At 42.2% G+C, this 22,024-nt stretch overlaps 1 protein-coding gene across 1 annotated transcript in view; it reads left to right on the top strand.

The window, feature by feature from the left end:
• The window catches only part of TXNDC16 (thioredoxin domain containing 16), a 66,195-nt gene that overhangs the window by 19,420 nt on the left and 24,751 nt on the right, over positions 1 to 22,024 (top strand). Inside the window, exons 9-12 of the mRNA XM_058163070.1 lie at positions 5,588 to 5,754; positions 17,236 to 17,296; positions 17,727 to 17,886; positions 20,091 to 20,237. Coding sequence (XP_058019053.1) covers positions 5,588 to 5,754; positions 17,236 to 17,296; positions 17,727 to 17,886; positions 20,091 to 20,237 — 535 coding nt within the window. The remainder of the gene's footprint in view (positions 1 to 5,587; positions 5,755 to 17,235; positions 17,297 to 17,726; positions 17,887 to 20,090; positions 20,238 to 22,024) is intronic.

Below are 22,024 nucleotides of genomic sequence, written 5' to 3'. Positions count from 1 at the left end.
TAAAATGCCCTGATTTGAGGTAGAAAACAGAATCGGGCTGTGGAAAGAAAAATCCATCTGGTTCAATTCCAAGCTGGGAGAAAGAAGCTGGAAATAACATGGAGGCGGATTAGAAAGTTTATTGAACAGAACCACAAAGACGGGGTGCAGTTCTGGGTCAGCTGAACAAATGGTTGAATGAGCGGATGGATCTTTATAGGTTTCTGTGACTTTGAAGTTTGAACTGTTCTGAGGGTGGTGCAGTGAAGGGGCTTGTGTTCTGAAAGGGTGTTGGGCAATTCATACTGTGGCTAATGGGTTTCGTCCTGTGTTGGATCTTGGGTGAGGGGCTGCTTCTAATCTTATCACTCTAGTCCGGGGGTGAAATGCTTCCGGTTCAGACTGGATTGGCCAATGGCGGCGGGTGGTTCAGAGAACCAGTAGCAAAAATTCCTGCCCACCCCCGCCCATGCCCACTCAATCGCTTTTCTCGCTCAAATGGTAGGAATAGGTTGTAAAAAATGTTTTTAAAAGGTTAAAAAAAAGGCTCTGACAGTCACAGCTGAGCCGTGCGATCGTCAGAGCCTTTTTTTCCCCTTTAAAAGCATTTTTTTAGAATAGAATAGAACTTTTTTTTTATTGGCCAAGTGTGATTGGACACACAAGGAATTTGTCTTGGTGCATATGCTCTCAGTGTACATAAAAGAAAAGATACGTTCATCAAGAATTCTAAGGTACAATACTTAATGACAGTCATAGGGTACAAATTTAACACTTAATGATACAACACTTAATGATAGTCATAGGCTCCAAATAAGCAATCAGGAAACAATCAATATGAATATAAATCATAAGGATACAAGCAACAAAGTTACAGTCATAAGTGGAAGGAGATGGGTCATGGGAACGATGAGAAGATTAAGTAGTGCAGATTTAGTAAATAGTTTGACAGTGTTGAGGGAATTATTTGTTTAGCAGAGTGATGGCGTTCGGGAAAAAACAGTTCTTGTGTCTAATTGTTCTAGTGTGCAGTGCTCTATAGCGTCATTTTGAGGGTAGAAGTTGAAACAGTTTATGTCCAGGATTTGAGGTATCTGTAAGTATTTTCACAGCCCTCTTTTTGATTTGTGCAGTGTACAGATCCTCAGTGGAAGGCAGGTTGGTAGCAATTATTTTTTCTGCACTTCTAATTATCCTCTGAAGTCTGTGTCTGTCTTGCTAGGTTGCAGAACCAAACTAGACAGTTATAGAGGTGTAGATGACAGACTCAAGAATTCCTCTGTAGATTTGGACCAGCAGCGCCTTGGGCAGTTTGAGCTTTCTGAGTTGGCGCAGAAAGAACATTCTTTGTTGTGCTTTTTTGATGACGTTTTTGATGTTAGCTGTCCATTTTAGATCTTGCGATATGGTAGAACCTAGAAATTTGAAGGTTTCTACTGTTGATATGTGTTGTCTAGTATTGTGAGAGGTGGAAGTATGGAAGGATTTATCCTAAAGTCTACCACCATTTCTACAGTTTTGAGTGTGTTCAGTTCCAGATTGTTCTGATCACACCACAAGGTTAATTGTTCAACCTCCCATCTGTATGTGGATTCATCATTGTCTCAAATGAGACCGATCACTGTTGTGTCATCTGCAAACTTCAGTAGTTTAACAAATGGATCGTTAGAGATGCAGTCATTGGTATACAGAGAGAAGAGAAGTGGGGAGAGCACACAGCCTTGGGGGACCCTCTGTGCTAATTGTACAGGTATCTGATGTGATTCTGCTTAGCTTCACCTGCTGCTTCCTGTTTGTTAGGAAGCTTGTGATCCACTTACAAGTCTTTTCCGGTACCTGTAGCTGGTTTAGCTTAGTTAGAAGAATGTCTGGAATGATGGTATTGAATGCTGAACTAAAGTCTACAAAAAGGACCCTTGCATAGGTCTTTGGAGACTCAAGATGTTGTAGGATGTAGTGCAGAGCCATATTAACAGCATCATCTGTTGATCTATTTGCTCGGTATGCAAATTGCAAGGGGTCTAACAGCGGATCCATGATGGATTTCAGGTAGGAAAGCACTAGCCTTTCAAAGGTTTTCATGACTACAGATGTTAGAGCAACTGGTCTGTAGTCATTCAGTTCCTTGATGGTGGGCTTCTTCGGCACTGGGATGATGGTAGAGCGTTTGAAGCAAGAAGGAACATAGCAGATCTTTAGTGAGTTATTGAAAATATGGGTGAAGATGGGGGCCAATTGGTCAGCACAGACTTTTAAGCAAGAAGGAGTTATCTTGTCTGGGCCTGGAGCTTTTCCTGGCTTTTGTCTGTGAAATAGGTCCTGCACTTTCTTTTCTGTGATCACTAGAGGTTGTGAACCCAATGAAATGGGGTCAGTTGTAGGAGGCTTGGCTGTTGTTGGTGTGTCTGAGATGGGGGTTGTGGAGATAGGTGGCTGTAGTTTCCTTTCAAACCTGCAGTAAAACACGTTCAGGTCATCTGCCAGTTGTTGATTTCCTTCAGCCTGGGAAGGAGGTTTGCCATAACCGGTGATATTTTTAAGAGTTTTCCACCTGTTTGCTGGTTCATTCGTTGAGAACTTTAGCTTCTTTTTGCTGCTCTGATCTCCCTTGTTAATATATTTCTGGCCTGATTGCACAGCATTTTATCACCTTTTCTGTAGGCTTCCTCTTTGGAACGACGTAGCTGCTTAAGTTTACCTGTGAACCAAAGTTTGTTGTTATTGTATATTCGCAAGTTCCTTGTCGGTACACATAGGTCTTCACAAAAGCTGACATACGATGTTGCAGTATCTGTGAGTTCATCCAGGTCTGCAGAGGGATCTTCAAAAATATTCCAATCAGTGCAGTCAATTTTGCAGCTTTAATTTTGCCTATTCGGCCAAATAGATTGTAAAAAATGCTTTTAAAAGTAAAAAAAAAAAAGATTGCGCGCCACAGCTGATCACACCATCACCCCGCTGTTCTACTTACCCCATGCCTCCTTTTGGTGTGCACTGCGTGCGGGCATCTCACATTTGGTGCATGGTGCGCACTGCGCATGCGCGTGTGCAACACATGTTTGGCGCACAGCATGTATGCGCAGCCAGCAAACCGGTAGTAAACCGGTTCAGATTTCAGTTTCTGTTTCAATTTAAGTCTTTTCTTCCTAAGTAATAGTAAATTGGATTGAGATAAACTACTAATTCACCCCATTCCATCTTTGAATTGTTAATGGCTCGCATTCTTCCTATTTCTTTCTCAAACCTCCTCACAATCTTTCCCAATAAATAATATTTTAATTGTTTATAATTAGCTGATCTAAGTGAATGAGCAATGACAAAGACACTATGCCAGGAGGAAGAGTATAAGTAAGAAATGAGATAACCTTAAAATAAAAGCTTATTATCATCTGAAATATTGCCTATGATGTTTTAAAGTGTAATTATTCATTCCCCTAATTGAAACATTATTGCTAATACATGCTGGATAATTGAGAAAGTGAAAAAATAACCTAAAAGAAATCAGTAAGTGCTTCATTGATTAATAAAAGACTTTCATTTGTGCCGATCGCATCAAGCTATGGAATGTGCTTACAAAAATAGGAACTCCAGAATATCTCACTGACCTCCTGAAAAACTTATATAAGATTAGGAAGCCGTGATATGGACAGAACATGGCAAACTAGATTGGTTCCAGGTTGGCAAAGAAATAAGACAAGGCTGTATACCCTCCCCTTATTTATTCGATAGAATAGAATAGAATAGAATAGAATAGAATAGAATAGAATAGAATAGAATAGAATAGAATAACAGAGGTGGAAGGGACCTTGGAGGTCTTCTAGTCCAACCCCCCCCTTAGGCAGGAAACCCTACACCATTTCAGACAAGTGGTTATCCAACATCTTCTTAAAAACTTCCAGTGTTGGAGCATTCACAACTTCTAGAGGCAAGTTGTTCCACTGATTAATTGTTCTAACTGTCAGGAAATTTCTCCTTAGTTCTAGGTTGCTTCTCTCCTTGATTAGTTTCTACCCATTGCTTCTTGTTCTACCCTCAGGTGCTTTGGAGAATAGTCTGACTCTCTTTTTTTTGTGGCAACCCCTGAGATATTGAAACACTGCTATCATGTCTCCCCTAGTCCTTCTTTTCATTAAACTAGACATACCGAGTTCCTGCAACTGTTCTTCATATGTTTGCTTTTGTTTGCTATGCTTCAGATTGATAGATAGACACATAGATACACACACACATATACACATACACACAAACACAGTTCATTTAGTGACCATTCAAAGTTACAACTACACTGAAAAAACGTGACTTATGACCATTTTCACACTTATGACCATTGTAGCCTCCCCCCTGGTCACATGATCAACATTTGGATGTTTGGCAACTGGTTCATATTTATGACGGTTGCAAGGTCCTGGGGTCATGTGATCACCTCTAGAGATCTTCACTTAACAACCATGTTACTAACTTAACAACTGCAACGATTCACTTAACACCTGTGGCTAGAAAGGTTGTAACATGGTGCAAAATTCACTGAACAAATGTCCCACTTAGCAACATAAATTTGGGGTCAGTTGTGGTTGTAAGTTGAGGATTGCCTATATACTGTATATATATATATGCCATGAAGTATCTATACGTACAAAGATCAGACTCATATAAGCCATGGTATTACCTGTGATGCTGTACAGAAGCAAATGTTGGACTTTGAAGAAGCAAGATAAGAAAGAATATTGACACTCCTGAACTTAGGTGTTGAAATTATACACTGTATATAAGTATATATATAAATAAGGTGTTGCCTTATACACTGTAAGCCGCCCTGAGTCTTCGGAGAAGGGCGGGATATAAATGTAAACCAAAAAAAAAAGAATCCTGAAAATATCATGAACAACCAAGAAAACAAACAAATGAATCATTGATCAAATAAACCCAGAGTTCTTATCTGAGGCACAAATGATCAGGCTCAGATTATCCTATTTCGGGCACCTTATGCAAAGACCCAGATCTTTGCAAAAAGCTCTAATATGGGGAAAGGTGCAAGAAAGAAAAGCGATGAGGGATGGATGGAAATATGTTCTGTTTCACCACATTTAGCAATTTTTGAAAAAGACCTATTTATGGTTATTTTTAGCAAGTAGCAAAAAATATCAAAGAGGTACTTAATTTGCATTTGGGTCCAGGACTCACTTTCTGAAAAAAGCTTTTGTTGTTCAGGGTTGTAATTGGATTAAAGTGAATGCAGCCTATGTGCTAAAATTTCTGCCTTTGTCTTTAAATAGTGGAATGAAATCATATTTCAGTATCATCAAGGAGTAGCAGGACCAAGGCCCCAAAATAATACAGCATCCTTTCCTTCCAAGGAAGGAAAGTCTTGGCAAGGGAAGATACTTATTAGAAACTATCCACATAAAAAGCACTGCTTTTGTGGTAGAGTTTGTCCTGCTCATTTATTTTTCTTCTATATCAGGGGTCTCCAACCTTGGCAACTTTAAGACTTGTGGACTTCAACTCCCAGAATTCCCAACTGAGACCCTTGTTCTATATCATGTCTATTTGATGATCCACCTCCAGTACATCTCAGTTGATTTTTTTTCTGCTGGTGTTTCTTCTCCAGGTGGAAGTTGCAATAGATCCTGAAAAGATTTCAACTACTCATCTCCAGCTTGGCTTACCACTGATTTTCATTCTGAGCCAGGAAGAAACCTTGGAAGCGGACAAGAGGATTGCTGAATCTGTAGCCTGGCAGTTGCTGGGGAAAGCAGGAGTCCTCCTTTTGTCAAGGTCCTTTAGAATTAAAAAGTGGGGAGGCAGAAGAGAGGGGAGAACATATAACATAACATAACATAACATAACATCAGAGTTGGAAGGGACCTTGGAGGCCTTCTAGTCCAACCCCCTGCCCAGGCAGGAAACCCTACACCATCTCAGTCAGATGGTTATCCAACATTTTCTTAAAAATTTCCAGTGTTGGAGCATTCACAACTTCTGAAGGCAAGTCGTTCCACTTATTAATTGTTCTAACTGTCAGGAAATTTCTCCTTAGTTCTAAGTTGCTTCTTTCCTTGATCAGTTTCCACCCATTGCTTCTTGTTCTACCCTCAGGTGCTCTGGAGAACAGCCCAACTCCCACTTCTCTGTGGCAGCCCCTGAGATATTGGAACACTGCTATCATGTCTCCCTAGTCCTTCTTTTGTTAAACTAGACATACCCAGTTCCTGCAACCGTTCTTCATATGTTTTATCCTCCAGTCCCCTAATCATCTTTGTTGCTCTTCTCTGCACTCTTTCTAGAGTCTCAACATCTTTTTTACATCGTGGCGACCAAAACTGGATGCAATATTCCAAGTGTGGCCTTACCAAGGCATTATAAAGTGGTACTAGCACTTCACGTGATCTTGATTCTATCCCTCTGTTTATGCAGCCCAGAACTGTGTTGGCTTTTTTAACAGCTGCTGCACACTGCTGGCTCATATCTAGATGGTTATCCACTAGGACTCCAAGATCCCTCTCACAGGTACTACTATTGAGCAAGGTACCACATATACGGTACTGGTGCATTTTGTTTTTGGCCTAAATGTAGAACCTTACTTTTTTCACTGTTGAATTTCATTTTGTTAGATAGCGCCCAATGTTCAAGTCTGTCAAGATCTTTCTGTAACTTGAGCCTATCTTCTGGAGTGTTGGCTATTCCTGCCAGCTTGGTGTCATCTGCAAATTTGATAAGTTCCCCATCTATCCCCTCGTCCAAGTCATTGATGAAGATGTTGAAGAGTACTGGGCCTAAAACAGAGCCTTGGGGTACTCCACTGCATACTTCCCTCCATGTGGATGTAGTTCCGTTGAGGACTACACGTTGAGTGCGGTTGGTCAGCCAGTTATGAATCCATCTGGTGGTGGTGCTGTCTAACCCACATTTTCTACTTTATCTAGTAGTAGGTTATGGTCTACTTTATCAAATGCTTTACTGAAGTCCAAGTAAATTATATCAACAGCATTCCTCTGGTCTACTAATTTTGTCATTTTGTCAAAGAATGCGATAAGATTAGTCTGGCATGATCTGTTTTGACAAACCCATGTTGGCTTTTGGTTATTACTTTGTTTGCTTCTAGGTGTTCGGTGATTCGTTGCTTGATTATCTTTTCCAGAATCTTCCCGGTATTGAGGTCAGACTGATAGGTCTGTAGTTTCCTGGATCTGTTTTTCCTTTTTGAAGATGGGAACTACATCAGCTCTTTTCCAGTCCTCTGGCAGCTCCTCTGTGCTCCAGGATCTTTGAAAGATATAGTTCAGTGGTTCTGAGATCACGTCTGCCAGTTCCTTCAGAACCTTGGGGTGTAATCCATCCGGTCCTGGTGATTCGAACTCGTCTAGGGTAGACAGGTGTTCACTTACCATTTTCTTCCCTATTTTAACTTGTGTTTCTAATCTGTTTTTTGTAGTGCTGTTTTTGATAGGTTGGATTGTTTTTCCTTTTGTGTAAAGACAGATGCAAAATATGAGTTAAGTAGACCTGCTTTCCCCCTGTTGCTTGTCATCTTCTTGCCACTTTCTCCCAGCAATGGGCCAATTGTTTCCTTGACTTTTTTCTTGTTTTTAACATGTTGGAAGAAGCTTTTTATTATTTTTACTTTTGTCGCTAGCCTTTGTTCATTGTGAGCCTTAGCTTTCCTCACTTCATCTTTACAGGCTCGGGCTGTTGCTGATATTCTGCCTTAGTTATTTGCCCTCTTTCCACTTTTTATATTTGTCCTTTTGTCTTTCAATTTGTCAGATAGTTCTTTATGCATCCATGCTGGTTTCTTTTGTGATCTACTATTTTTCTTCTTCATTGGTATTGTGTTAGACTGTGCTTTTATAATCTCACTTTTCAAAATTTCCCAAGCTTCTTGAGTTGTTTTCCCCCTGAGGATTCTCATCCATTGAATCCTTCTCAAGATCTCTCTAAGTTTATTGAAATTAGCTCTCTTAAAGTCCAAGACTCTAGTTTGACTTTGTTCTACTACTTGTATTTGCTTAATGTTGAATTCCAATATTGCGTGGTCACTTGCCCCAAGGTTCCTGTAGCTTCAACACCTTCTATCATTTCATCTCTGTTAGTGAGAATTAAGTCCAATATGGCTGATCCTTGTCGCCTTCTCTATTTTTGGGAAACAAAGTTGTCTGCTAGGTTTGTTAGGAACCTGTTGGATCTTCCACTTGGTGCAGAGTTTGTTTCCCAGTTGATGTCAGGGTAGTTAAAATCCCCATTACTACTGTGATGTGCTTCCTACATACCTTAGTTAGCTGACTAGCAAAAGTTCATCTACTTCCTCTGTTTGGTTGGGTGGCCTATAGTATAGACCTATGGCAATATCGTTTTTCACCCCTTTTATATTGACCCAAATACATTCAAGATGATTTTCATCATTGTTGTGCTCTATTTCTGTAGAGATGTAGTTATTTCTTATATATAGTGCAACTCCACCTCCTCTTTTATTTGGTCTATTTCTTTTAAATAATTTATATCCCTCTAGCTGTATGTTCCATTTGTCAGTTTCATCCCACCAAGTTTCCGTAATGGCAACAATATCATATCTACCCTCATTTACTTGGAATTCTAATTCACCCTGTTTATTCCTCATACTCTGTGCATTGGTGTATAGACATTGGTGTATAGACATTTGAGTCCATTTGGATTGATCTTGTGTTTACTGTCTACATAACCTGTGTTGACTGCCCCTACTTTCTTGCCACCTGTTGGTTTAGTGCACATGGTATGGCACTCACTGTTAAACTGTTATCTCATCTTTGTTCTTATCTCAGTGTAATTCTTGAGGTTGGAAATTCCCAAAGACTCATAGCAAGTGTCAGGAGGCATGTCTATCTAGATTCTCAGTCATCCAGGTCATTTGGGAAAATGTCCCAAAACATTTTCAAAAGGCAACTGGATTTTGTTTTTCCTCGAAGACATTTTGCTTCTCATCTAAAATGCTTGGAAAGAAGCTTTTGGATGAGAAGCGAAACATTGCTAAGGAAAAATAGAAATCCAGTTTCCTTTTGAAAATGTACCTTTGGGACAACCATGACCTGGATGACTGAGAATCTCCATAGACTTGCGTCCATGATGGACTTAGAGGCAAACGCTCCTGCACAGTTGAAGCTCCAGTTAAACTGAAGCTCCAGTTAAAGCTCATTAAAAAGGGGATGTGTTTATGTGTGTATGATGCCTCCCACATGCATGTAATAAGAGATTAAGCTTTGATTGTGACTGCCCAGCTTGATAGTTTTGTCCCTCAACCTTTCTAACCTCCACAGATATCCCTAGGAAAATTTAGAAGAGGGGCCTACTTCCAATCAAACATATTTAAGGTTTGAAGCCTATCTTTTTGCTTAGGACAATGTTCCTCAACCTTAGCAACTTTAAGTTGTGTAGACTTCAACTCTCAGAATCTACTTACCGTATATACTCGAGTATAAGCCGAGTTTTTCAGCACGTTTTTTGTGCTGAAAAACGTCCCCTCGGCTTATACTCGAGTCTACGTCTTCGGGAACCCCGCACAGGAGGGGTACGACGGACTCCATGGGAGGGACGGGAGCGGGCCCGAGGTCTCATGATTTGTCGCCCAGGCCGGCCCCATTCCCGTGTCTGGTGGGCGGACGGCGCAAACTTGGCGGGCTGTGCATTGGCGCGGGAAGCCCTGGTGGTGCAGTGTTCCCGTTCGCCTGGCCTCCGTCCTCCGATCTCCTGCGCTGGGAGCGAGCGAGCCAGCGAATGGCCGGGCACCGCGGACTTTGGCAAGGAGGAAGGTGGGAGGAAGCGGAGCTGCCGGCTGTGGGGGTTGAGGCGTGCAAGAGGAGTGAGCGTGGAAAGGCCTTTTGTGTGTGTGTGCTTGTGTGCGCCTGTGTGCCCTAGGGAGGAAGCGGAGCTGCCGGCTGTGGGGGTTGAGGCGTGCAAGAGGAGTGAGCGTGGAAAGGCCTTTTGTGTGTGTGTGCGTGTGTGCGCGCCTGTGCCCTAGGGAGGAAGCGGAGCTGCCGGCTGTGGGGGTTGAGGCGTGCAAGAGGAGTGAGCGTGGAAAGGCCTTTTGTGTGTGTGTGCGTGTGCGCGCCTGTGTGCCCTAGGGAGGGAGGGGGAGCTGCGGGCGGGGGGGGGGGGTGGGGGGGCGTGCAAGAGGAGCCCGCCCCCCCCTCTCCCCCCACGCCCGCCCCTCTTGCACGCCCCTCAACCCCACCATCCCCCACCCTCTCCGCGCGTGAAGGTCACCTCCTCCCTCTTCCAGGCGGCGGCGGCGGCGGCTCCGGGTCCGGCTCCGAGCGGAGCGCCACAGCCGGCAGCTCCGCTTCCCTCCCACTGGTCCCAGTCCAGCCGAACGGTGAAAGCGACATGCCGAGCGCCGCTCCGCTTTCACCGTTCGGCTGGATTGGGACCGCTTAACAGGTCAGCGGGGCGGGGAGCCGCCAGCCTTCTCGGCTGAGGGAGGGAGGGTTTCCCCGAACGGTGAAAGCGTCGGCCGAGAAGGCTGGCGGCTCCCCCGCCCCGCCGCGCGGACCCAAGCCAAGCCGGTCCCAATCAGCCGAACGGTGAAAGCGGCACCTAGGGCACACAGGCGCGCACACACACGCACACACACACACACACAAAAAGGCCTTTCCACGCTCACTCCTCTTGCACGCCCCTCAACCCCCCCACAGCCGGCAGCTCCGCTTCCCTCCCACCTTCCTCCTTGCCAAAGTCCGCGGTGCCGCCGTTGCTGGCTCGCGCCGCTCCCAGCGCAGGAGATCGGAGGACGGAGGCCAGGGCGAACGGGAACAGCCCACGCTCCGAAGAGGGAAAGGGAGCGAGTGGGTGGGTGGCTGGGACGAGACCCCCACCACAAACACACACACACACGCCCCGTGAGACGTCTTGCTTGCATGTCACACACACGCACCGCTCGCTGGGAAAAAAAAAAGGATGGATGGATGGAAGTAAGGAAGGAAGGATGGATTGATGGATGGAGGCGACCGCTTTGAAGCGCAACCCTTCTCCCGCAACTAAGGGGGGGGGTCAATGTTTTCCCCAATCCTAGGGTGTGGCGAAACAGTCATTCTTTCTTCCCCCCTAGTCTCTCCCGAGATCGCACTGCAGCGCCCATCATCCCCAGCCGGCAATCTGAGCGTGGAGGGTGTAGTGGTGGTAAAACGGCCAGGAGAAAGCTTTCGCTCTTTTCGAGAGGTCCTCTTGGAAGGCTGCCTTGGAAAGGGAAAGTGGGGAGGGGGCAGAGATTTCTCCCTCAAAGGTCCCCTTGGAAGGCTGGGTTGGAAAGGGAAAGTGGGGAGGGGGCAGAGATTTCTTCCTCGGGTCCTTCTAGAGTCCTTGAGAAACTGATATCATACAAGGTTAATAAATTATACTCCTCCTCCTCATTGATGAGTTTTTCATCCTGAAATTGATTGAAACATTGTACCATCATATGCTGCCATAGTATAGTGTTAACAACATCTGTAAAGATGATATATGAGCATGACACTAAGTTTTTTCTATATTTCCCCTTTATTGAAAAACTTCCATCATGCTTCTTTCTGAAAACAAAGGTCATTATAATATACCTCATTATATATTTGATTTGATGATATTTCAGTTAATAAATACCATTTAAGGTGTTAAGCTTCTTTTCTTTTTCAGCAGCAAAGTGAATTACAACTTTAAAGAACTTTATTACTTTATATTCATTTATTTTAAGTATAGATTTTAGATTTTTAAACAAATATGTTTAGAGCTTTTATATCTTTCAAGTTATTCAAATTATCCCCTCAGCAGGTATATAATGGCATCCAATTCCAATATCATGTTGGGGCTTTTGAGCAAGGGAGGAGGAACGTGCCTTTCGCGCTGGCATTCCGGGATTTCCCTTTGTTTAGAGCTGGGAATCCTCCTTCCCCCTTTTGCACTCCCTCCCTCTCTCTCTCTCTCTCTCTCTCTCTCTCACACACACACACACACACACACACACACACACACACAGACTTCTAAAGTCGATTGGCACAATGAAAGGCAAAGACCACAATTGTTTTAAGAAAGAAGCTTTAGCAGGGAGGGGGGATGGGAGGGTGTTTTAAGTTTTGGCAAACAGCCAGGCCAACTGTATTGGAGAAGGTCACACAACTGGCCTTAACATTTTAGCTGCTGTCTTTTTCCTCACACTTGGGTTTAATGATATTAGAGACCCTTATTGCCCTGCCAAAAAAAAAAAAAGAGCCACCCCAACGTCTATGAAAATTAACCTTCTCTGCCAAGAGACACTGTGCAGGGTATTTTCACTATTGGTGTGCATACAGGCTTAGATTTGTGCTGGGTTCTTAGTGCTTAGAGCACTGACCTTCAGAGGCACCCTGGTCCCTTCAGATTGATAGATAGACACATAGATACACACACACATATACACATACACACAAACACAGTTCATTTAGTGACCATTCAAAGTTACAACTACACTGAAAAAATGTGACTTATGACCATTTTTCACACTTATGACCATTGTAGCCTCCCCCCTGGTCACATGATCAACATTTGGATGTTTGGCAACTGGTTCATATTTATGACGGTTGCAAGGTCCTGGGGTCATGTGATCACCTCTAGAGATCTTCACTTAACAACCATGTTACTAACTTAACAACTGCAACGATTCACTTAACACCTGTGGCTAGAAAGGTTGTAACATGGTGCAAAATTCACTGAACAAATGTCCCACTTAGCAACATAAATTTGGGGTCAGTTGTGGTTGTAAGTTGAGGATTGCCTATATACTGTATATATATATATGCCATGAAGTATCTATACGTACAAAGATCAGACTCATATAAGCCATGGTATTACCTGTGATGCTGTACAGAAGCAAATGTTGGACTTTGAAGAAGCAAGATAAGAAAGAGTATTGACACTCCTGAACTTAGGTGTTGAAATTATACACTGTATATAAGTATATATATAAATAAGGTCTTATACACTGTAAGCCGCCCTGAGTCTTCGGAGAAGGGCGGGATATAAATGTAAACAAAAAAAAAAAAGAATCCTGAAAATATCATGAACAACCAAGAAAACAAACAAATGAATCATTGATCAAATAAACCCAGAGTTCTTATCTGAGGCACAAATGATCAGGCTCAGATTATCCTATTTCGGGCACCTTATGCAAAGACCCAGATCTTTGCAAAAAGCTCTAATGTGGGGAAAGGTGCAAGAAAGAAAAGCGATGAGGGATGGATGGAAATATGTTCTGTTTCACCACATTTAGCAATTTTTGAAAAAGACCTATTTATGGTTATTTTTAGCAAGTAGCAAAAAATATCAAAGAGGTACTTAATTTGCATTTGGGTCCAGGACTCACTTTCTGAAAAAAGCTTTTGTTGTTGTTCAGGGTTGTAATTGGATTAAAGTGAATGCAGCCTATGTGCTAAAATTTCTGCCTTTGTCTTTAAATAGTGGAATGAAATCATATTTCAGTATCATCAAGGAGTAGCAGGACCAAGGCCCCAAAATAATACAGCATCCTTTCCTTCCAAGGAAGGAAAGTCTTGGCAAGGGAAGATACTTATTAGAAACTATCCACATAAAAAGCACTGCTTTTGTGGTAGAGTTTGTCCTGCTCATTTATTTTTCTTCTATTTCAGGGGTCTCCAACCTTGGCAACTTTAAGACTTGTGGACTTCAACTCCCAGAATTCCCAACTGTTGCCAAGGTTGGAGACCCTTATTCTATATCATGTCTATTTGATGATCCACCTCCAGTACATCTCAGTTGATTTTTTTTCTGCTGGTGTTTCTTCTCCAGGTGGAAGTTGCAATAGATCCTGAAAAGATTTCAACTACTCATCTCCAGCTTGGCTTACCACTGATTTTCATTCTGAGCCAGGAAGAAACCTTGGAAGCGGACAAGAGGATTGCTGAATCTGTAGCCTGGCAGTTGCTGGGGAAAGCAGGAGTCCTCCTTTTGTCAAGGTCCTTTAGAATTAAAAAGTGGGGAGGCAGAAGAGAGGGGAGAAGATATCTCATCTTTGTTCTTATCTTAGTGTAATTCTTGAGGTTGGAAATTCCCAAAGACTCATAGCAAGTGTCAGGGGCATCTGCATGGAGGCATGTCTATCAAGTCATCCAGGTCATTTGGGAAAATGTCCCAAAACATTTTCAAAAGGCAACTGGACTTTGTTTTTCCTCGAAGACATTTTGCTTCTCATCTAAAATGCTTGGAAAGAAGCTTTTGGATGAGAAGCGAAACATTGCTAAGGAAAAATAGAAATTCAGTTTCCTTTTGAAAATGTACCTTTGGGACAACCATGACCTGGATGACTGAGAATCTCCATAGACTTGCATCCATGATGGACTTAGAGGCAAATGCTCCTGCACAGTTGAAGCTCCAGTTAAACTGAAGCTCCAGTTAAAGCTCATTAAAAAGGGGATGTGTTTATGTGTGTATGATGCCTCCCACATGCATGTAATAAGAGATTAAGCTTTGATTGTGACTACCCAGCTTGATAGTTTTGTCCCTCAACCTTTCTAACCTCCACAGATATCCCTAGGAAAATTTAGAAGAGGGGCCTACTTCCAATCAAACATATTTAAGGTTTGAAGCCTATCTTTTTGCTTAGGACAATGTTCCTCAACCTTAGCAACTTTAAGTTGTGTAGACTTCAACTCTCAGAATCTACTTAGCTTAAAGTTGCCAAGGCTAAAAAAAAAAAAAAAAAAAAAAAGACTTGGCTTAAGAAATTAACCTGGGTGCCTGAATCTTAATTGTATCCCTTCCCAAACGGATGTCTGCAAGAAGTGTTTGATTACAATCCTCATTCCTAGCAAATAGGATTGATTTGACTGAAACAGATTATAGGTGGGCAGGTGTTCCTGCAGTAATGCTCATTCCTGTGATTTAACAACATCAGCAGTGCAGGATCTTGTCAGTGCAGATGGGAAAGAACAAGCCTGAGTTCCCAACATGAGAACCCTGCTGAAATTAATAAAAGATTAATTCTGCAAGAGCTGAATATACTTGCTTATCTTTCATAATTTGATCAGTTTGCATTTAAGTCGGGAGAGGAGAATGAGCTATTAGTCAAACCATTAGCTTATTGAAATTTTATTTGTGACTATCTGTCTTCATTAACCATTGGTTATATGACGGAAAGCCTTTAAACCACTGAATATTTGCTATAAAAATGGAAGTGCATATTGAAATGTGCATTCATACCATTTGGGCCTTTGTGGCTTCTGCTTGAGAAATAATTCTAACATCATTTGAATTTATAATCGGCCAGAGGTTGTGGAGCTACAACTTTCAGCACCCCTTACCCTAACCATTACATTCAAAGACTGCTGGGACTTAAAATTTAGCCACTTCTGGGATGGCAGAAGTTGCCCACCGAAGGATAGCTGCAATATAGCAAGAAATACCAGGTGGTGCTACAGTACAGCTTTTGAAAGTTTCATTTACTACTTTGTCAAAATGGTTGGTTTTATAAGGAATGTAAAATGAACCAGATACTAAATGTAGCTGCATCAAGCAGAATCCACATCTGCTTTTCTTTCTAATTTCAGCTTAGTGAGAGGTTATACACCTTAGTTGGTGTGTGTGTGTGAGGAATGGCAGGCAGAAGGCTTTGCTGGAACCATACATCCAAAAGTAATGGGAAGGGTCAGGACACAAAATAAATTTGATTTTACTTTGCTTTAAATCAAAGCAAAATAATTAATATGATCATTCCACAGTAATTCATGCAGGGATGGTAGTAAATAGGTCTCTGAACCTAAATAAGAGAAAGTTTCAGTTTCTTTGGCTTCCATGTGGGTCTGTAACTTTCACGCTGGTGCTTTACTAATATTAATGTTTACTTGTGCTCTATTATGTATATACAGTTGTCTGCCTAATGTGCAATTTGATCCCCAAGTATTGCTCGAAGGCGGCAAGTAAAAGCAATATGAAACAATTCTTTTTATAAAGCAGGTAACCCTGACTGGACTTCCCAGTGAAGTCTGTGGCTGGGTACCTTTTGCTATCTCTGTGCACGTGTGTTGTAGCCAAGGAGAGAGCTTCTGTATATTTATCTAAGAGTTTTGTTGGGAATACTGTTGGCAGAACCAAAGGAACTGGAGGTGCACCTGGAGTTTGGCCTCAGACCCAAGAGGAAATTTGTCACAGTGAAAGAACATTTGGATAGATGAGAGAAATTAGAGATTAAGGACAAGTGGATTGAGAGAGGCAGTCGAGCAAACTAACTTAAAAGAGTTTTCACAGAGAAGAGGGGGTTGACTCCAAAGCACCTGAGGGTAGGACAAGGAGCAATGGCTGGAAGCTCATCAAAGGGAGATCCAACCTGGAACTAAGGAGAAATTTCTTGACAGTAGAAACAGTTAATCAACAGAACAGTTTGCCTCCCAGAGTTGTGGGGCAGGGGTGGGTTCTACTTACCTTTACTACCGGTTCACAATGGGAGCAGTTGTGCGCTTCTGCGCATGCGCAGATTATCAATTATGACGTCTGGGCGGGTGGGCGGAGCCTCCCACCGCTTTTACTACCGGTTCTATAGAACCGGACAGAACCGGGAGCAACCCACCACTGTTTTGGGGGCTCCATTGTTGGAGGTCTTCAAGAAAACATTGGATAAGCATTTGTCTGGGATGGTAGAAGGACTCCTGCCTTGAACAGGGAGATGACTAGAAGATTTCCAAAGTCCCTTCCAGCCCTATGCTTCTATGTCTGTGTCTAATTAAGACAAAAAGAAACTGAATTTCATGAGTTTTAACAAACTGGTTAAAACTGGCTGCATTTGTAGATACGACCATCACTTTCTCCCTTATATCTATAAACATGGAAAATAGCAATAGCACTTAGACTTATATATGGCTTCATAATGCTTTAGTGCCTTCTCTAAGCGGTTTACAGAGTAAGCATAAATTGCCCCCAAAAATCTGGCTCCTCATTTTACCGACCTCGGAAGGATAGAAGGCTGAGTCAACCTTGAGCCTGGTGGGATTTGAACTGCAGATAGCCGGCAGGCAGCAAAAGTAGCCTGCCGTATTGCACTCTAACCACTGCGCCACTGTGGCTTAGCACATCGGGGTAAAAGATGTTTCATTTAAAATGTCTGCGATTGCTAATTATTTTTCATGTGGCATTTGTTTTTATACAAAGAAGTTTTGAATAACTTGAACGCAAACCTGTGGTCTGATACAACATTTCTCACTTATCTCTCTGAAACTGTTACACAAATGTAAGTCTATACTGTAATTCATAACGTAAACCCTTATATCTTCAAAGGAATTCTGTTGGTCTGGATGTTTCTTCCCGATATAATGTGGCTATCAAGACAGTTGAGGAGGTAAGTGGTCATAGTCATTATTTCAGACTGACTTTAATTTATTGTGGAATCCGAGGCTTGTCTGCTGGAAAGGAAATGCTCCTGTTTATTTCCAGAATTATGCACATAAAGTTTGCTGCTTTAGCTGTTCTATGTTATAGAGTATATACTATTAATGTATTTTTTATTGATGATGATAACCTTGGAATGTTTCCAGACAGCTTTTAACAGTGGCAGTCAAAATGCATCTGAGAGTTGGAGATTTGATCTGAAGATCAATATTCAATAATAGAAATCCCATTTGTTTATAAGAACTATAATAATTCCCATGCCTTACTTCAGCACCCTTCTGAGCGTGTGGTGTGCTGAACAATTGAGTTACCAGTTGAAATCTGGATTGTCCTATGCATCTTATTTTGGGCCACATTTGTGGATATTTACATCTCTGCAGGATATGCCTGTTAAATACCTCACATTGAAAGATGCAGATGAAATCGTAGCATTGGTGAAAAATGGCGAGCAGAGCAAACCTAGTCTGGATAATAAGGTAGAAGAGGTTTATGAAGAGGAGGAGGAGGAGGAGGGAATGGAGAATGAGAACAATGAACAAGGTAATTAAGATTCCTCCAAAGTGTCTTTGATCTATTAAATTTTCACCAATTTGTTTCTTTGCTTTCTGATTAAAAGAATGGTAAAAAAAAACATTGTATTCACTAGCCTGTTTGATATACATTTCATTAAGGGGTCCTTGCTGCTTTCTGATAAGGTTTTTTCTTGCAGATATTTCATTACCCAAACTAGGTACATCATCTGCATATTAAAGATAATCTGCAGGTAGCTGCTGTCGCCTGCTAGCACTGATGATGTTACCTAGTTTGGCTATTGAAACATCTGCAAGAAAACAGCTAAGTTCAGAGAGCGCCAGGGACCCCTCATTTCAATCTTGAGCTACAAACACTCTCCTTTATTGGTAACACATTTCATTGCCATCTTTCTATAGCTTGATAGTTAAACTAACGTGCTCCAAATGCTGATTTTGACAAAAAAAACCTTTCCTGCTAGCATGGATTTCATATTCACCAGAGATGAGCAGATTACTTGCACAATTGTTTTACAGTCACACTGTCTCTACATATTGTATATTGGCCCAGCTAGAGGGCAGCATATAACCAAACTTGGTTGGTTGCTAACAGCTAACCATGGTCGATATTGACATCAGAGGCCACCAGCATTTGCAGTGCCCTTGCTGGAAAGCAATTTCCAAATCATTTATCCCCCAGAATTTCCTTGGGATTCCTCATAGGTCTTAGAGCTGTTCTTAGAAAATAAATATGCTGCCTAGTATTTTATTAGTAACGGTACCTATTGGCAGCGCAAAAATATGTCTTTTGTTTTTACAATGCGTTCATAGTATCCTGCAGGGAAAGTGGGTATTAGGGAACAGAGTCAGCAGTTTGCCTTCTTGAAAATGGACATTTTATGATAGGACCATTTTGTGTCTAGGCAAGCCTTTCCCCAGATAAGCAGTGATTATTTTTGAGCACTCATGATAGATCATATATTAGATATGGCTACTTACTCCAAAAGATTTTGGGGGCTCTTTTTACAGTTCTCCCTCTTAAGTAGCCTAACTGGATTTCCAAAACTTTACCAAGAGGGAAAGCGATCATCTCATAATCTCTTAACTTCATCTGATATTCCACCTTTTTAATAATTCTTTAGCCATGTCATTTCTTTCAGCATATTCTTAAAGAAGCTTTCCTACTGGGCAGCCTTTTGCCTCTTGTTTTGCTGATGAAAATCCAGCAGCCTTCTTTCACCTTGGCCAACCAAAGGATAGAAGTCAGAGACTGGCATTGTTCTACCTGCTAGAATTCTGAGGTGTCCCATTGCTGTTCTCCAAAGCTGTCACTCTTCTTTCTTCTTGTCCCTGTGACCTTTTCTGTGGACCTCGTTGAACACTCAAGTGGTGACAGAAACAAGGACAAGGAGCAGCCTTTTCCTGCTAAGCCCAAACCATACAGCGAGGGTGGGTTGCTGACCTACTTGTCAAGCATCAGGAAAATCAGGAGATCCAGGCAGTTTGATTGTGTATAAAGATTTATTGTAAGGTTTAGCTCACTACAAGAATCTGATTTACTAGCAGTTAAAGCAGTTTAGCAGTAAATAAGGAATTTGTGGGCATGAGGGGACTCATGACTTATGATGTATTTGACCCTTCCCTCAGACTCAGCCTGGTCATCTCCTACACTACTCTTCCTTAGGAGGAGGGCCACTAATAGTAAGGGATGCTGGGAGTTAAGTTCAGCAATGTCTAGGCAACCCCAAGGACATCCTCAAGAAGAAGGGGTCAAGCGAAGAGGCAGTGATGGTGAAAGTGAGGAACAAGAGGCAGGTCTGTTTGGGAGGAGGTCCATTGTGAACCTCATGCTAAGAAACCTACAAAACCTGAAGCTAGTGATGGCTGCCAAGAAGACAGTTTCATTTTTGATTTTCTCCATCATCTTTCCTCAGAGTGTATTCAGCCCAATGCAGGGGTGAAATCCAGCAGGTTCTGACAGGATCTGGAGAATTGGTAGCGGAAATTTTGAGTAGTTTGGAGAACTGGCAAATACCACCTCTGGCTGGCCCGAGTGGGGTGGGAATGGAGATTTTACAGTATCTGCCCACCAAGCTATGCCCACCAAGCCACACCACGCCTACTAAGCCATGCCCACAGAACTGGTAGTAAAAAAATTCGGATTTCACCACTGGCCCAATGCAAGTACCTTTTCTCTGCCCCTTATCCCTCTTGAAAATCATCTTTGCTTTGCAGAAATTCAGGATGATGAGGTGGTGGAATCTGTTGTCAGAGATCGGAAGCGTGAACTCCCCCTGGAACACATCCATACCCTGACAGAAGAATCCTTCCTCTCAATTTTGGCAGAGACCAACCACACAGCAGTGCTCTTCTATGCCAGCTGTAAGTCAGATTTTGCAAGGGGTTGTACAGTGTGGTTTTGGTGTCTTCTGTTTGCTGTAGTGCTCTTTAGTATTTAAGCGTTTTTAAGTGTTTAGTCTGCTTGCGTTTGATTGCAAGGTTGTGGCTGTTGTGGCATTATTGAAACACATTGCCCAGAGTCATGCTCGTGTGAGATGGGCGGTCATATAAATATGACAGGTGAGGCGGTTTGTGATGAAATGTGTACCAGGAAAACCAGTGGAGAAGAGTTTTGGCAACACAGAGCTTTTTCAGGGACGAGGCAGTAAATCAATCAGAGAAACGCCCAGATCAAGATACTGCACAGTCCTGAGGTGAAGGAAAGAGGAAGAGATGCATGGTAGCCACACCCTAGAATCTCTCAGGCTATACCTAGTAGGTTAGAAAGTTATAGTTTTAGTTTGGCAAGATTCTGTCTGCTAGGTATGAACAAATAAAGGATTGGACCCTACTGGTTTTATTGGGTCATCTTTGGGCTTGATTATGACACAGTTCTTCAAAATTGTGCTGGAAACCTCTGGTAGAAAGCCCAAACGAGCAGGATTTCACTGCCAAAAGAGGAGAATCAGTTTAGAATGAATGTTAGGAATGTTAGGATAGAGGGGCAAATAACTAAGGCAGAATATCAGAAAATAGCCCGAGCCTGTAAAGATGAAGTGAGGAAAGCTAAGGCTCACAATGAACAAAGGCTAGCGACAAAAGTAAAAAATAACAAAAAAAGCTTCTTCCAACATGTTAAAAACAAGAAAAAAGTCAAGGAAACAATTGGCCCATTGCTGGGAGAAAGTGGCAAGAAGATGACAAGCAACAGGGAGAAAGCAGATCTACTTAACTCATATTTTGCATCTGTCTTTACACAAAAGGAAAAAACAATCCAACCTATCAAAAACAGCACTACAAAAAACAGATTAGAAACACAAGTTAAAATAGGGAAGAAAATGGTAAGTGAACACCTGTCTACCCTAGACGAGTTCAAATCACCAGGACCGGATGGATTACACCCCAAGGTTCTGAAGGAACTGGCAGACGTGATCTCAGAACCACTGAACTATATCTTTCAAAGATCCTGGAGCACAGGGGAGCTGCCAGAGGACTGGAAAAGAGCTGATGTAGTTCCCATCTTCAAAAAGGAAAAAAACAGATCCAGGAAACTACAGACCTATCAGTCTGACCTCAATACCGGGGAAGATTCTGGAAAAGATAATCAAGCAACGAATCACCGAACACCTAGAAGCAAACAAAGTAATAACCAAAAGCCAACATGGGTTTGTCAAAAACAGATCATGCCAGACTAATCTTATCGCATTCTTTGACAAAATGACAAAATTAGTAGACCAGAGGAATGCTGTCGATATAATTTACTTGGACTTCAGTAAAGCATTTGATAAAGTAGACCATAACCTACTACTAGATAAAGTAGAAAAATGTGGGTTAGACAGCACCACCACCAGATGGATTCGTAACTGGCTGACCAACCGCACTCAACGTGTAGTCCTCAGCGGAACTACATCCACATGGAGGGAAGTATGCAGTGGAGTACCCCAAGGCTCTGTTTTAGGCCCAGTACTCTTCAACATCTTCATCAATGACTTGGACGAGGGGATAGATGGGGAACTCATCAAATTTGCAGATGATACCAAGCTGGCAGGAATAGCCAACACTCCAGAAGATAGACTCAAGTTACAGTCTACATCTTGACAGACTTGAACATTAAGCGCTATCTAACAAAATGAAATTCAACAGTGAAAAAAGTAAGGTTCTACATTTAG

Source organism: Ahaetulla prasina, chromosome 1 (genome assembly GCF_028640845.1).
Source record: "Ahaetulla prasina isolate Xishuangbanna chromosome 1, ASM2864084v1, whole genome shotgun sequence".
NCBI classification, from domain to species: domain Eukaryota; kingdom Metazoa; phylum Chordata; class Lepidosauria; order Squamata; family Colubridae; genus Ahaetulla; species Ahaetulla prasina.
This window is presented reverse-complemented; position numbering and strand designations above follow the sequence as displayed.